Source organism: Meriones unguiculatus, chromosome 12 (assembly GCF_030254825.1).
Source record: "Meriones unguiculatus strain TT.TT164.6M chromosome 12, Bangor_MerUng_6.1, whole genome shotgun sequence".
NCBI classification, from domain to species: domain Eukaryota; kingdom Metazoa; phylum Chordata; class Mammalia; order Rodentia; family Muridae; genus Meriones; species Meriones unguiculatus.
Window position 1 is genome coordinate 70,517,558 of NC_083360.1, and position 16,951 is coordinate 70,534,508.

Consider the following 16,951-nt stretch of genomic DNA (forward strand, 5'->3'; position numbering starts at 1 on the left):
TACCCCTCCTCTTTAACAAAAGGCTCATTTCAATTTGATTCAAGCATCTTTTGAGTGCCCATCGTGTGCCAGAGCAACAGAACAGGGTTACAGACTGTAAGTGTTTAATGGAAATCAGATTAAGCTTTTAGGAAACCCTAGGAAAAGAGAAAATTAGAAAATTTAAATAGCTCAGTAAATGTGTTACATCAAACATATTCACAGTATGCCTGCCCTTGCTTTGTTACTCCTCTTTAGTCTTCTAAATGTTTGTGCACTGTAACTGTTTATTATGTGGTTGTCAACATTTTCTCTTTGAGACAGATATCACAGTAGCACCCTTTTAGGAGCTGTAGTTCTGAAGGCTGCTAAGAGCTTGAGCCATGGCTTCAGCATGTTGACTGGTACTTGACTCTGCCACTATGGAGTCTTGCCTCCACTTACCAACTTTGTGCCTTGGTTTCCTGATCTCTAAAGCAATGATAGTGACAATCAATTTATATCACTGTGGGGTTACATATAATCATGAGCTTAGAACAATCAAAGTTCCTGCATGGAAGAAGTGGTTAGTACATAGTAACTACAATCGTAGGCACTTTTACTTTTCATTTGCTCTCATTAATGTCTTTCCTGATACATTCTATGATAAATATCTTCTCATATTTCTAATTGTAACCAAGTTTTAAAGGCCCCAGAAGACATAAAAATCTTCTGTCTGACCTGTTATGTGACTCCAATATATTTCCCAATACCATTTCATGATTCACCTATAAAAAGTTGTGGGTCTTCAAAAAGGGACTGAGTCTGCGATCCCATTTGACTGATATAATAATAAAAACACCTTAGATTTTTATAGTGCCTTTTATCACAAAAAGCTCAATGCACTTTTACATATTTATCATGGTAACCCCTGGAGGTGAGAGGGACATAAATTATGTCTCGTTTTCAGGAGCACTGCAGAGGCATGAGGAATTTAGGTAACATTTCTAAGGTTAATAGAAACAGAGAGCAGGTTTCCTGAATGCTGATCTTCCTGCAGTCTGTTCTCTCTTTGGCATTAATTATGGCTATTGTTACTTTCGTTAGGCTCAAATGTTAGTGTTTGGCATAAAGTATAGCTTATATTTCAGTTAATTACTTGATGGAATCACATTTAATCAAATATACACCATTGAAATTTAACCAAATTAAGATGTTTTGATTTAATGTGGAAACACTTGATTATTCAATTATATATATGCATACACAATCTAAGCTTATTTTCTATTCTTTGTTAATCCCAAAACATGATTTGAAAAGTTACTAGTTATTTATGACATGGAAAGAAATTAGCTCCAATGGCCTCGTCCTAGTCTGTCTTTAGGCTCATTTTCTCTTTTCACATATATTTTTATATGTTGTTACATTTTTTTTTCCATTTACAGGACTTTCTACTCTGGCCTATGATTTCTTAGGTTGCCTGTGCTTAAAAAATTATCAAATAAATATCTGAAGGAATATAAAGGAAGACTGTATAAAGAGCTTTTTTAATAATAAGGTTTTGTTCATTTGTTTTAAATAAAACAAACTGGAGAATTGATATCAAGTTACTTCGTAAACCAGACTATCAGAAGAACAATAAAACTGGCTTATGGTTTATAGGTTTGCCACTTCCTTCTGGCTTACTTTGCCATGGACTGATAAAGATACAGCTACAGATGTGGGTATTGTGTCCTTAATGAGAAAAAAAAAATTGCAGCCTGATAAAAAGACTGAATGTAAACTTCTTGAGTGCTTACTTCATTGCAGGTCACCGTGAAAAGCAAATGTAGTGTTCTTAGTTTCACCTTTTTACAATTTGGTAAGACTGACCCACTCAAGGTTAAGCCTACCAGATTTCCTGAGGAAGTGTAATTAGCACCAGGAAGAAATATATCTGCATGCACACAGAGTAGCTAATGCTCTTGCTTATTGCTCTTTCACACCAATGCTTCCTAAAGATTCACAATGCTATGATTAGATCAAAAATCTGCTGTTTTGATCAAGCAACATTTTGGGGCCAAGGATACTGTAGAAATACAATCCCATTCCTTTGGTCATTGCTATCTGGGCATTAGAAATGAGAGAACATGGTTGTTTTAAAATATCAGACTTTATAAACACAAGTTAAAAATTATAACATAAATGAATGCTGTACAGACTGTGTAAGCTGTCTGAATAAGAAATAGACGTTTCTTTGAATTATTTTGACACGATTTACTGTGAGGTTCCCCCCCCTCTTGCTGATATTTCTGGACTCCATGTGCAGACAATAAAAAGAAAAACCCTTCTTTTATGTCAACGTTCACTATTTAACTCATAGAACACTGGTGTTTTCTGGAATACTAATATTTCCTGGATGCAATATGAATACTAAAAGAGGTATGCCTCTGTTTTAATCACATCAAAAAAAAATTCATGGAAGTTTGAGTCTCTTTATAAGGTCTGTATAAAGAGGACGTTTACAGACATTACAGTGTCCATCCTCACTGTGAAGGATCTTTATGCAAATCTACTATATGTGTGCAGGAGGTGGGGAGTGTTGTCCAGGACAATTGGAAGATGTTGCAGAGGTAACAATTAAAGTCCTGCAGTGAAGGCTACTGTGTATGCACTGGGCTGGAAGACACAGCTGTCAGGTTGTTTTCTTATGCCTAAGTTGCCATGCTGGCTTTGAAAATCAACTTAGGGAAGTGCACATACCAAGACAAGTTATATAACACTGATTACTGTAAATTTGGGGAAGTGCTGAACCAGAAGGGACTGGAATACACAGGAATGAGATCCACAAACATAAACTGAGGTTGGACTGAAATTCAAACCTTCTTGGAATGATGTGGCAGGATCAAAGAATAACTAAGCACAAGAGTAGACTGACAGGTCCTGAAGAGGGGTGCATGACTTATAAGAATGAAAGTGTTCTGGTGGTCAAAATATGTCTCCTTAGAACCAGGAAAGTGACAGATTATGAACAAAGAATACATGTGCAACAAGGAGACGAAGGTGGCTGTATGTAAGAGAAATGGAGCCAGAGTCTGTTTGGCTGGCAACCAGCTTCACTTTGGATGCCCCTAAAACACTTTTGTGCCTGTGGAGGTCACTGAAAACTCTGCGATAAAGACACAAATTGTGATGGTCATCAAAATCACATGAGTCATTGTTTATCCCACTATCTGTTTCCCTTCATCAAGCCCTTCCATTTAAACCTCATGACTGCCAGACTAACTTAGCAATAATGGTATTGAGCTAGGGGCTAGGGGCTTTCTAACTCAGACATCATCACAGCACTCTTCCTGTCTTACAGTTGAAGACACTGAGGAACTTCAGCCATGATTTAGAAGCAGAAACTGACAGTCTGTCTCTAGAACCTGAGCCCTTTCACATTGTTGAGCACAATACCCCTGCTGTGCCTTTTACATATAAAATTCAACATCTTTAAATATAGCACAAATTACAGGTCACATAACACTTGGAAGAGAACAAATTACAAGGAATAGATATAGATATTTCATTAACATCAACAAACAAAGCTATTTTATATCAAAAGTAATTATACTCATATGTCTTCCACTCGTGAGAATGTCTATCATTGACAAATAGACTAGAAACAAAATTGATAACTGCTTCTTACAAGTGACTTAGAGAAATTACTACAATTTTTAAAACTATAAGCTGCTCTACGATGTTTTCAAACTCAAGTGACATTGTTTTGAAATGTGAAGAATGTTTAGGATTTTGGGGGTCCTTTTCTGTTTCTTTTTGTATTTTTAGGAGTTTTCTCCCTAACTATATGGTAAATAGCTATAAAGTCATTGAAAGTATGGTATATAATTATTGTTTAATTACATAAGAGAATTTTTCTTGAAATACCAGCTTACTAAATCTTATATATAGGATGTTCACTGCAACATTACACAAAAGTTAATTTGAGCAAAAAGGCACCACATTTACAGTTAATTGTTTCACTGTATTTTCTGCATTATTGCCCTTGGAAAAATTCTAAGTAAGCATTAACTCTTACAGAGCCAACAAACAGATATCTTGGGATTTTGACAAGAAAAAAAAAATTTTAAAAAGTCAGTCACTCAAGCTTCTGCCCCTAGAGCCACCAGGTGAGGGCAGCTGCTATATATAAAGTGTTAAGGTCCAACAGGATTTTGATTCCGAAAGAGATCAGAACGACAGCCCTGAGCTTCATTAGCAAAAGAACATTTACAGGCAAAATCAAATGTTTAAATTTAATGCAGATGAAAAAGAAATATGATAGAGTAATATATTCACAATATAAGAAAGTGTTCTCCCAGATTTCTTAAGATAGCATCACATATAATTATCCTGTCCAGTACTGATACTACCTGGAGAAAGAAAATCAACTATTTCCTTCATTTACTGCCTATCTAAATTAAGACAAAAGGAAATTTCTTTCCTCTTTAATTAATCATTTCTTTTACCCATTATATACTTTCCCACCACAGGTAAAGAATCTCATAAAACAAATCTATGCCAACCAGAAAAAAAAATTCTTAAAATAACTTGCTTATATTTCTATAGCGCATAAGTAAATGAAAACCATAATACAGTAAGTAATTATGATGAGATTGAACAAAAACTGGCTTGCTGACAGGTACCATTTAGGGAATTGTTATTTCAATGCCCTAAACAGTCACCCAAGTTAATTCAATTTTCATACTGTTTAATTTTTTGTTTTTAAAATCACTCTTCAGAGAAATGAAACACAGCTCACAGTCTCTGTGGTATGATGCAGCACCTCTGACGCAGTCTCTGCCTTATTTCTTTTTTCATTGCGCTATTTGAAGTATTCTAAAACCGTGGAGTGATTCTGAACAAGCAGGTGCTAAGTCTCTTAAAGGAATATAGACTAAATTTGTGGTATTGTTAAGCCCGGGGAGAATGGTATCAAGAAATAATCCTAATTAGATAAATGATTTTGTAATACGGTGTATTTGAAAGTGCCCCGTTACTGTACTTAAATCTTTATAAACCACCTCTATATTAATTTTTTAGATATGAATTATAACTCTTTTTAAAACTTTCTTTGTCATATTAGAGGACTTGAAGTGCCACTGCCTTCACTCATGTATTCATTTGTCTTGAATAATTTTAAACCAAACAGGACTGCTGCAATCAATTCTCATCCAACTTATTAGGCATGAGTTAAAGCCAATTAAAAAACCATTTTTGGTTCAATTAAAGGAGAAAAAAAATGTATAAACTCATGAAAAACAAATTTCAGTCCTAGACATGAATCATCACTATTTAAAATATTGGTGTCATCCCTAAATCAGAAAGAAAAAGATCTTAAGGCTGTGCATTCTGGAAACTGCATCTACAAGAATGATTTTTAGAAAATTGTTAATATTTTCATGAGGAACTGACCTGGAAGAAAGCTCACACACTTCCAGCCTCACCTCCTATCTGAGTCAAATCTGCAGGGAAATTACAGCAGTTTCCTGAATTTGTGAATTAAGAGCTAAAGATAAGAAGTGACCTTTATATAAAGAAAGCAAAAACATGTTACTTATAATTTTAAAGCTTTTTTTTTTTTTAACTAGTAGACCATCTCACCTTTCACATGAATACAATGGCTTTTTCCTAAGGCTATAAAACTGAGACAGTCCCCATGAGATCTGGATATTCTTCAGATAATCAAAGCAGCAAAACTGAAGCTCCTGGGTGCAAAATTGCAGCTATAAAACAGACCCACACATGTCCATCTGTATATTAAAAGGTCTTTTCAAGTTCAGGGTTGTAGCAGTTACGTGTTCAAGCAGACCTGAATTCTGGTTCTGCATTTTCCAAGTCTTTGCTTTATGACCCAAGTCACCCAAATGATCTAAGCCTCAGCTTTGTTCATTGGTAATATGGGTATTGAAAACATCAGTGGTCATTTCAAGGATGCAGTACATTTTCTTCCTAAATGAAAAAAGTCCTTGTTCTCTGTCCAGGTGTGGTGGCACATGCCTTTAATCCCAGCATCTGAGAGGCAGAGGCACGTGGATTTCTGAGTTAAAGGCCAGACTGGTCTATAGAGCAAGTTCCAGCACAGCTAGGGCTACACAGAGAAACCCTGTCTCAAGAAATAAAAATAAAATAAAAAAGAATGGAAAAAAAAGTCTTTGTTTATGACACCATGCTTCCCAGGCCTGTGCATTTATGCCTCTTTCTACCTGAGGAAGGGGAGGCACTTTTCTTTTTCCTGCTCTTGACCCTAGGAAATTCTGCTCAGTAACTGTCAAGTTAGTTCTAAGCACACCTATTTATTAAGAAAGAAAGAGAGACAGAGACAGAGAGGAAGAAAAAACTTCATAAAGATTTGGATAAAACGGGTTTAAAGGAAAAAACACAGGATTTTAAAAATCAATACAGATTTCACCTCCTTGGTCCCTTATTGTGGAGACTGTAAACTGTTCCTTGAGCTATTTTAGCTCTGCTCTCTCCGTGATGCTATTACTGAGGCTGAAGGACATTTAATTGGTATATCTGAAGGTTTTATTTATATCATATGGCTGTATGAAATAAGAACCATTTCCTGCTAGTAAAATGAACAGATATGAAAGATAACGCCGGGAAATTACAGAATCATTCCGAGCAAAGATATATTTTTAGTGTTGGCTATGTTTGTAGCTTCACTTTTATTTAATAAACATAAGCAGATAAGTCAACACTACTGAATTATTTTTTTCAGAGTCATATTTTTCTGTTCAGTTAGTTTATTTAGTTCATTTATAACTGTTTTACTTCTAGATCAGTAAGCAATCTTCTCAGTGTAAAGGTGCCACACAGTTAAGAAAAGCAACCACTAAAGAAATATATACATTACACAGGCACTCATGTATGTATGTATGCATGTATCTATCTATCTCTATCACACACACACACACACACACACACACACACACACACTAGGCTGACATGAATTTTCTACCAGTTGCTTTTGATTCTCAGTGACTTTTTATTAAACACAACAAGATTATCCTTAATACTTTTTCATTAGTTTAAAACTTAATTTATTAGATTAGCAACTTGTCTGTCACCCTGGAAGGAACAAAGATATTTCCCTAGTAGATTTTGGGCTTTAACAGTATTAGTAAAGGGGGAAATGGAGTCTAAGGAGAACAAAAGATAGTTAGGTCCTAGAGGTAGAAAACAAGGTGCAGGAGAAGGGGAAAAAACAAAACAAACAAAAAACCTCCTATTTTTGTCCGGGCTAGTCTGGGTACAGCTGGAACATTCTCAGACTCAAGCCTTTTTAAACCAAAGTGATTTATATCTTGGCATTCCTATACATAGGAATTCAGGAAAATTCCAGGGCAATCACACTACCTAAGAGAGTTTTTAATTCAGAATTTCTGGAGAACAGGTCCTTGATATACTCTCCGTGGATTTAAGAATGCAAATTGCATAGATTACCTAGGAGCTCACTGTGAAAATACTTATTCCCTGAGGGCAATCTACCTTCAGGCTTTAGGAATGACTCTGCAGTCTAGATATAATTTAGCATCATGCATTGACAAGTCACTGTAGATCAAGGAGATGCTGATTAAGTTGTAGAGGAGAGGGGGTCATAGGCCCATATTTCCAGTTCCTATATATAAAGTGAAAGAGTTTCCCTGTTACCAGCAGCAAGTTGTTTGCTCACAAATGGAAGCTTGATCAGCTGTAGACACTGTTGTCTCCTGGGTTAGAGCTCAAGACACTCTGTACCACTGCGGTCAGAAACGTTGTCCTGCACAACCCCACTCCTAGGCTCACCAAGACTGCAAAGCAGACAACTCATAGCCACCGTGTCTCTCTCCTGAGCGAACCACCCTCCCTGAACGACAGCCTGTTCTGGCCTATTGTCAGATCTGAAAGCTCATCACGCAGATTTCTTGCAAGATCCTTGACATGGGGCTCAGGACTTGGCATACTTTTGAATATGTCACTTTCAGTTTTTGCATATTCCTTAGGATACTTTCCTATTATTTGGAATGCATTTTAGGTCTTCTCAATATATAGTAAATAGATAACTTCATCTTGAATATATTGGAAGAGCAAGTGAAAGATTATTTCAGAAACGCTGTCGTTGCAGTACTCTTTAATGTATCCACTAGAGGACTCCTCTCCCTCTCTGTGGCCTCTGGCATTTGATGCTTAACTAACTCTTGAGTTGAGCCACTGGCTACATATCAGCCTTAGAACGAAAACATTCCCCCTACTTTTAACACCTCCTGCTAGTTCAATAAAGCGATGTTTAAATAACTGAACTGGCTTCAATGAACTGTACTTGCCATTTTTTCCTGCTTCTTAGCTAGATAAAATGGAGATAATTATGAAGTGGATGAGCAGGTTTAATGAAAGCCAGTTTCTTTTGGTACACTCCTGAAGCAGCAATCATCATCTGTTTGGCTTTTGAAGAGCAACAATTATAATCACTTAAACCCCCAAGGGGAACAAAAATAGAATTTACATTAGCATATAAAATATACAGCTGGATTGGGCAAGCCTACAAAATTCTGGAGAAATCATTCTAATCTGAATGCTATTCAAGCTCACAAGTAAAATGAGTTCAAGAATATTTTACATACTTCCTTCCTATAAAATAATACATATAACAATATTGAGAGGAGTTTCCTCAAAATGAACACAGGGAAATAAACTGGGAAAAAAAAATGGTCGCCAGGAGAGAATCCCAGAAGGAAGGGCTACACTGTATGATGGGAGCATCAGAGAGCAACTGTATGATGCACACAAAGTCCTACTCTGAAGTAAAGGGTTTTCACAGTAAATCTACATACATCTGCGAGCTTCAGGAGGAAAGAGGATGGTTTGAACTTGACCAACAGTGAAAATCAATCACAAGTAAGAAAACTTTCACATTAGCAACACTTCCTTCCTCTCAGGCAGACATGGAACAATACAAAGAAATGGAAACTACTTTAAAACATCTTTTAGATCAATTGCTCTCACATACCCTCTTTATTGCATCCCCTTCCTCATCATAGTCCAGTCCACAGGCAATCTCCCTCAGCACTTCCGTTATTTAATTACTTTTGCTTGTGAGTCCCTTGTACAGTTTGCAGGATCCTTTTTTTTTTTTCCTTTTGGTTGAACATAAAGGAATAAAAATGGAACTTGTGCTGAATCCATTATGCCACAAGCAACAAAACACTAACATAATCAATATATTAAAGGCTTTCCTGGCTGTGCACATTTGTCAAAGACAGTGTATCTGAGGAATTACACTAATGAATCTTGAAACAGTCAGCATCCTATGCAGGAAGCTTGCTCTTCCTCATCATAAATGCACATCTATGTAAGGACAAAAGAAATGTATACTTCCATCTTTCTGCATGTCATTTGAAAACTCCATTACTCTGTGTGTGTGTGTGTGTGTGTGTGTGTGTGTTTAAAGAAGACAAAATCTATGTGTAAATCTGAGAAGACTTCATAAATGTCAGGGTAATGCCAACTGTAGGCATAGGGGTGGAACTACCCCATTTCCTCAAGGTATGTGGTACATACCTCTGACATTGTTGGTCTCACTGCATGAAACTATTAGGTGCATATCTACCTCAGAGACAGAATGCCTACTGCTTGACAACATGATCCTATTTTCCAGCAGGACATTCCCATGCATCTTCTAGCATTACACTTAACTAGGCAACGTGCAGTGCTATTTGTAGGGCTAAGTCTTTCTTTCATTTATATTCTCAGATACAACGGCCACAAATGTGGCTTCAACAGTAACAATCAAATATGTACTGAATACAATCAGTGTCACAAAATCAGATTCAATGCTGATAAATTCAACCCTGAGATATTAGAAATGCAAGGCTAAATTTCTATAGCAATCTTAGCTCTCATTATCTTTAACAAAGATAACGGGTAATTTTTAAGATGGTATTAAATATTTATAATATTAATCAGCTCTTTAAAGTACTTTTCTGGAAACATTCAAAAAGTTGGATTCTTCCTTCTTAATGGAAATGATCTCTAGTCTTATTAACTTTAGAATCTCTATTTTAAGGAATCTAAGCCATTGTCACTGCCTTTTCAAGCTTTCTCAGTGTCCATCAAGTGTAGTGGCACCTGGTTTGCATCATTTTATGAATTCTTGGGAAAACTTTCATGTTACCAGAGATATATAAAGTCCACAAACATGCACCTTATCTGACACAATGTGCAATGGTTTCCTTTTCAAAGAACCAAGGTAGGCTTTTAAGGTACTTTTGACTTTTTTTCCCTTACTTTAAAGATGCTTAATATTTTTTCCACTCTTGTTTTAAAGACATTATAACTTTGTATGCAGTTGTGAGAATGCAGTAGTGGAGAGGTTAAGAAAAAAATTGTTTCCATAGGCTCATATTAAAATAGTCCTAGTCTTTAGTAATACTAAGTATAGTAACTAGTCCTATTATTTAATAAAATTCGTTTTCATGGTACCCCTTATCCCTTAAGTTTAAAGCTGAAAGGAGGATTTAATAATTTAACTTTTCTCTTCTGTTATGCACTTTTATAACCATAGCTTTTTATATGCATGCCTATAGGTATTTATTATTTATATGGTAGATTTTACATTTTGATGAATTTGAGTGGAAAGACACCCTTTGTCTAGACACAGTATTTTTTTTAGTAAATAATAACATAAATTTACAAACTGTGGATATTATAGAAAAGTCATGAAAACATTTTAACATTAAAAACAAAGACTAAATTTTATTGAGGATTTTTTTTTTAATGTACAAACAACCAAGTTTAATTTCTTGGGGGTACAATATGACCAGTCTTTCAAGATATGTGCTCCATGGCCAAAATGTAATAGAAATGAATATTAAATATTATCCATATTCAAGCCTCATGAGTCTTCCCTTTATAGCATGCTTTCCTAAAGTTCAAAATTATCTGACTTGAGAAACATCTATTGATGTTTTGTGATAATAAAATATAAATATGATAAATCTAGATTATTCTGTGTTAGAAGAGTTGGCAATTTTAAAGATGGATCAGTCACTTTAAAAAAAAAAGTTCTGCACTTAACAAGATCATTAATATAAATAATCTGTGTGTATGCATATAGTTTTAAACTTTTTAAAGGCAGAGTGTCACTACATCATCCAGACTGGCCTTGAACCTATGATCCTTGAGCTTCTGCCTTGAAAATGGTTGGTGTTACAAGGACATGTCAGTTGACCCGGCTTCTTCATTTGTGTATGTGTTATTGTGTATGTATGGACACAGACGCGCACTATACATGTGGAAGGCAAGGGAGCACTGTGGAGTCTTTTCTCTCCTTCAGCAGTCACTTGAGTTCCAGCGATCAAACCCAGGTCCCCAGGTTTCACCAAAAGCACCGTGACTAGACAAACCATCTTGGGGACCTTCTCATGCTTTTTCAAATATACAAGCTCTCTGAATTTTCACAAAAAGTAACACAATTTTAAAGGGAACAAGCATTTACACAAACAAGCAAGGATCTTGTTTACTTCATACAGTCACCAGACTTAATCTGGATGCTTTTCCTACTCTTCAAATAAAAAAAGAAGTGCTGAGCAGCTTCCAGTTAGCTGTAATGATGTCCTTAAACATATTTCCATACAGACAATAAGAAAATTAGGTAACTTGCCTTAATTATTTTTATAAAATCTAAATGCCCCCACTTTTACAGGTCTAAGCATTTAAGTAACACACACAAAAAGATGGAATATCTATGGCCCAAATATTAATTTTAAAAGAATACTTAAAATATAGAGACTGTTCTTTTACAGTGTCTTATGGAGTCTCTCATCATGGAGGGCCCTGGGAGTCTTTAGGTGGGGTTGTACACTGTAGCTCAGGCTGGCTTGTCTAGGGTCTGTGAGCTATCAAGTCGGGCTAAGAATCTGTTATCTTTTATTGTTTAAAAAGGTATACAATCGGGTTCCATTTGAAACTTTTAATTTTTTGTGTAACTATCTGCTCTCATGGTTCTAAATGAAAACAGTTTAGAAAATGGAAAACCCTGAATCACTAAATAATTGAGGTAGAGACTGACAATGTCAAGGTAAATGCTAGTTTAGGAAGTATGACTAAAGAAAGAATAGTCATTTTGCTTACAAAATCATATGGGATTTTATTACTTTAGACACTATCATAATCTGATTTTCAAGTTTTTTTAGAATAAAAATTAAATCCTGTTTAAGTTGCTAGCAAAACAAAACACCTTATTTAGTTTCAACTTAAGGAAAGTTGCTTTCAGTTATATTTTTCTTTTATTTAGACAAGAATTGTAGAAATTTATTTTAAAATACTTTGCCATTATAAATGACACATATTTGTTTTGTTTTTGTTTGTTTACTTGTTTTGTAGGTGTGGGGGATAGGACAAAGAATAAAAGAAATTCTCCATAATTACTGTTCTAGAGAAGAAATAGCCAGTCAATACAGGTTACTGCATCTAAAACCAATTTGGAAGACGTAGTTGAAAATATTTCACAGTTGTTTCTGTTGATTTTTTCCTGAAAAATAAGTTCTTGTCAGGCAAACAACAAAAATTATCAAGTTATCTGAAAATATAGAGATTATGTGTGTTTTATTTAAGTGTCTTTCAAGTCTAGTAGACTATTTCATATTTTTCTGTTGTTTGATTCATAGTTTGCTTCATTTTGGGGCCTAAGTTTAGAGTGTGACAGCTTTTAATTCAAATCCCCTCATGTTTTATGACATGTCTAACCTTAAATATGTAAGTATCTAGGCCATATAAACCTGCAACTTAGGTCATATATACAAAGCACTCGCCTGTATGACTGAATCCTGGCCGCTGAACTAATAATGTCAACTAGTAAATTCTCAGATACTCTTTGGACGACATTGTTGATATATAAGATACATATTCAATTTAATGTTAATCACATAATAAAGATTACTTTTGTACCTTCAAAATGTAAATGTCCAAGAGATGGCTCAGTGGATAAAGGTACTTGCAGGCAAACCTGTCTACCTGAGTTCAAGCCTCAGCACCCACATGGCATGGCGGAGAGAGAGAGTTGTAAGCTGTCCTTTCTCCATCCACATGCATTCTCCTGAGTGCCCACAAACACATATACACACCCAAGTAAATAAATGAAAAACACAACTGTTTGTGTTGCTGGAGAAATAGCTTAGTAGTAGGACTCTGGCCTAGCATGCACGAACCCTTAGGTCCATTCCCAAGCACCATCACAGGAATAGCATTGCTTGAAATAGTCCTACTTTGCTTCCTTGCTCCATTGCAAGCCCTCAGCATTGCACAAGAAGTCAGATCTTCAACGTATTTGACATACCATGAGGGTAATCTGGCTGCCCCAGCCCCACATCTCTACTTTCCACATATCTACTTCTTCATATATAAATAACAACTCAAAATAACAGAATTAAAAGAAGCAGTGACTATTTGTCAGACTTTAAAACATCCAAGAATTTTCTTCATAGGGATAAAGAGATGGCTCAGCAGTAGAAGACCACCTGTGGCTCTTGTAGAGGACTGGGGTTCAGTTCCCAGCACCCACATGATGGTTCACATCCATCCATAACTCCAGTGCCAGGAGATCCAACACTGCCCTCTGACCTCTGTCAGTAACAATCACCCATGTGGTATTCACACACACATGCAAGGAAAAACATTCATATACAGAAAATAAACAAATCTATAAAAACAAGACTTTTTTTTTTAACTTAAGAGCACGATAAAGTTTCTGTTACTTTAAAATATATTTAGATAAACTAAGGTTGAGGGAAAATATAAGAATATGATCTCTATGTACCTAATATGCTAATAATGCCTAAAAAGAACATTACATTTTATTAAAATATATATTTATATTATATACTTAGATATTTTGGTTTTCAGAAAAAAACATTATGTTATAATATTACATTCTACTATGAAGAAATTTCCACATAAGTTTACCACCTTAACACTGGCACAGAACTAGAGAATTATTGAGGGAAAATATCAGAAATGATTTAAGTTACATCGTACTTTTTAAAATAATATTTTTGTGTGAGTGTCTTCAACTCAAACAGTATTTTCAGTGTGTAGGTGGGAAGCCACAGTAAAGTTGAAGATTGATTTGAGATGGAATGTGGTTAAAAAAGTCTTTTACTTAAGGATACTTTTCTAAATTAAAGTGTCAAACTAATCTATTTTTATCAATGTGCAGGAGACATACATAATTACAATTACCTTTACAGTGGAAAATAATGGATTCTTACTTTAATACTGCATACATACATACAGTTCAATATATTTATTTAAAACCCCCAGATAATGGTAATATAGTTTGAGATTAACCACATAGTTAAATAGCTAAGGAAATGGGAGTTGTAAAGGCCAAAATGAATTATGTTTATAGAACACTGCTAGTTGGCTGTCTATGGTCCAATTCTAGCCCCACAGAAAAGCAAACTTCCCTATTGAGGTCCTGCTACTCCAAACATGTAATACTGAATTCTAAACTTCTGAGATTTTTTCCCCGCCACATAATTTACTGAGCCGACTTTTTTATTGACACAGGAAGTAGTTTAATTAGCTATTGAGTTTGGAAGCTCTAACTGAAAACAGTAGCATTGATGACTTGGTAAGCTGACTTTGGAAGAAAGCTCTTTGCTGTGAGTTCCTGGGAAGTAACAGGAACTTTGTAGAATAAGGGGGATTTGTAGAATTTGTAAAATTTGTTAAAAACAAATTTTTAACAAATTTGTAGAATTTGTTAAAGTAGTTATTAAGCAGATGTACAAAAATTCATTCATCTGTACCATAATATACTCTAATTCTTTTTTAATGTTTCTAGGTTCACTGGATGTTTATAATATATCTTGAGAATCATAATGTAATCACATCAGCACACACAGAAATTAAAGTACAGAGGCTCAACAAAACAAGAACAGCCTTTCAAGGGGCATTATTTGTTTCCATCACATCACTCAGGTTTGAAAGCGCATATATATGGCTTTCCCTTATCTGACAGTGTGCAGGTCCATTCCAACCTAGGACATTTCAGTCATTTCTATGGCAAAAGCCCTAGATAAACCCAAAAGCGACTAGCTCTACAATAAATAATAATTAATAATAAGTCAAGGCTACTGAGTACTAGTACTTCTTACCCATGGGAGAAGATCTAGCCAGAGTTTAGAATTCCCTAGAGCAGAAGTTGAGCCCTTCACCCAACTAGAACTATTAACTTTGTTACACAACAGATACTGGATTGGATAGCCGTTCTCAAAAAAAAAAAAAAAAATGAGAAAAAGAAAGTGGAACTTAAGAACACTTCCCCGTGATATACTTCCAGTTTTAAAATAAATAAAAGCAACTGAGAGAGCACTCCGAAAGATCTGTCCACATTTTCACCTACAGAGAGTGGGGCAGGGAACTCTGCTGTGGCAAGGAGGGCGTCAGCAATGCCTTCCCCTAACCTTTCACGTCCACAGCTTTCCATATACATTATTTGGTTCTCATTCAGGATTTAAGCGCCGGTCTAAGAATGGTGGTCTCCAGTGCTGCTACCTGAGGAAGAGGGGAGTGGGGACACTCAAAGGGACTGAGGTAGCTTCAGGCTATTGTTCTTTTCGCTGTCAGAATCATCTGGAATGCCCCCAGAGACTCTGCTAAATTCAAGGAGTCAGAGCTTCAGGGTTCTTTTGAAAACAGACAATAACCTGGAATCCTGGGTCGTTGTCCCCCTACTGACTGTCAACTCTCACCCACTTTAAATGCATCGATAGTATCAAAAAAGCACAGAACTTGTCTGCTGACCATTGAAAAAAAAAAAAAGAAAAAAAAAAGAAAGAAAGAAAACAAAACACAATTAAAAAAAGAAAAACCCAAATCAGAAATAGTGGTTTTGTCTGTCCGTTTAGTCACCCCCTCTTCCCAGCCCCCAACTCTTTGTGTGTGAGTCCCTTTTACACCGCTACAAACACAGAACATACCAGAAGAATCATAATTTTTGGTTTAAAAGTTCACTTACCACAGCAACCTCATATTGCTTTGTCATGCTTTTTTTTTGCACTTAATTTTTCAAAACTGCTTTTGCTGGGCGCAGAACTGGGAAGGCAGGACTAAGGTATCTCTAGTAATCGCAACAAAAAGGAGAGAGCGTTCACCAATCAGAATTACATTTAAATGCACAATCAAACCCCTGAGCTAGACGCTGGGTTCAGACCACACCAGGGAGGAGGAGGGGGGTGGGAAAGGCAAGCTAACAAAAGGTAAGGGGGAGAGTTGAGTGGTTGGAAGGGAAATTGATCCTAGACTCCTTTTGACCGAGCACTGGCTTTAAACCGCCTGCACCACCCCCGCCCCCAGCACCCCGGCGATTACCCGAGCGACCGCACTTGCCTCCAGCCAGTTCAAGTACACAACAGGAAAGCCCCATCTAAGTTCACTAGCCCTGCCACGGTCTTCCAGAGCCTGGCAGGTTCCTTCAGGAAAACACTTCCAGAGTCATCCATCCACTTGAGGTTTGGGCTTTAGCGGCTGCTGCAGCTCCGGCTGCTGCGAGCAGCTGCTAGGATCCTTGCAGTCTCGCCCCTGTCTCGATCGCGCTGCACAATAGCCCCGGCTGGGTGCACCTCATTAAGCCAGCCAGAGAGCCCCAGGAACAGGGCAGCTACGAGACAGCGAGGCCCCTTTGTAATGACTGTGATGGATGCAATCGAAGGGTGGGGTCTGGGTGGGTCAAAACTGTTAATGACAGTATGTATCATTCTGTCTGTCCAGGAGATAGAAGCGCTCTCTCTCTCTCTCTCTCTCTCTCTCTCTCTCTCTCTCTCTCTCTCTCTCTCTCTCTCCAACTCCCTATAAGGCATTTTCTGCAGTCAGCGTGGAAAGAAGTAAAAAAAAAAAAAGTAATTTCAGCGCAACACAATGAAGAGCGACCGGATCCAAACACTCAAGATGATCCTAAAGCCTAAATGAGGGCGGCCAGGAGGGTGGG

At 36.5% G+C, this 16,951-nt stretch overlaps 1 protein-coding gene across 5 annotated transcripts in view; it reads right to left on the bottom strand.

Moving 5' to 3' along the window:
* Elavl2 (ELAV like RNA binding protein 2) overlaps window positions 1-16,555 on the bottom strand; it is a 152,105-nt gene extending 135,550 nt beyond the window's left edge. For 3 of the 5 annotated variants that reach the window (XM_060365854.1, XM_060365849.1, XM_060365846.1), the window contains exon 1: window positions 15,983-16,084. Coding sequence is in view for 2 of the 5 variants with exons in the window: in XM_060365857.1 (XP_060221840.1) it covers window positions 15,983-16,009 (27 nt within the window). In the remaining 3 variants the exon portion in view is untranslated. Of the gene's footprint in view, window positions 1-15,982; window positions 16,085-16,353 lie in introns of those variants that run through there. The other 2 variants (XM_060365857.1, XM_060365858.1) reach the window with 2 other exon arrangements.
* Window positions 16,556-16,951: the final 396 nt, after the last annotated feature.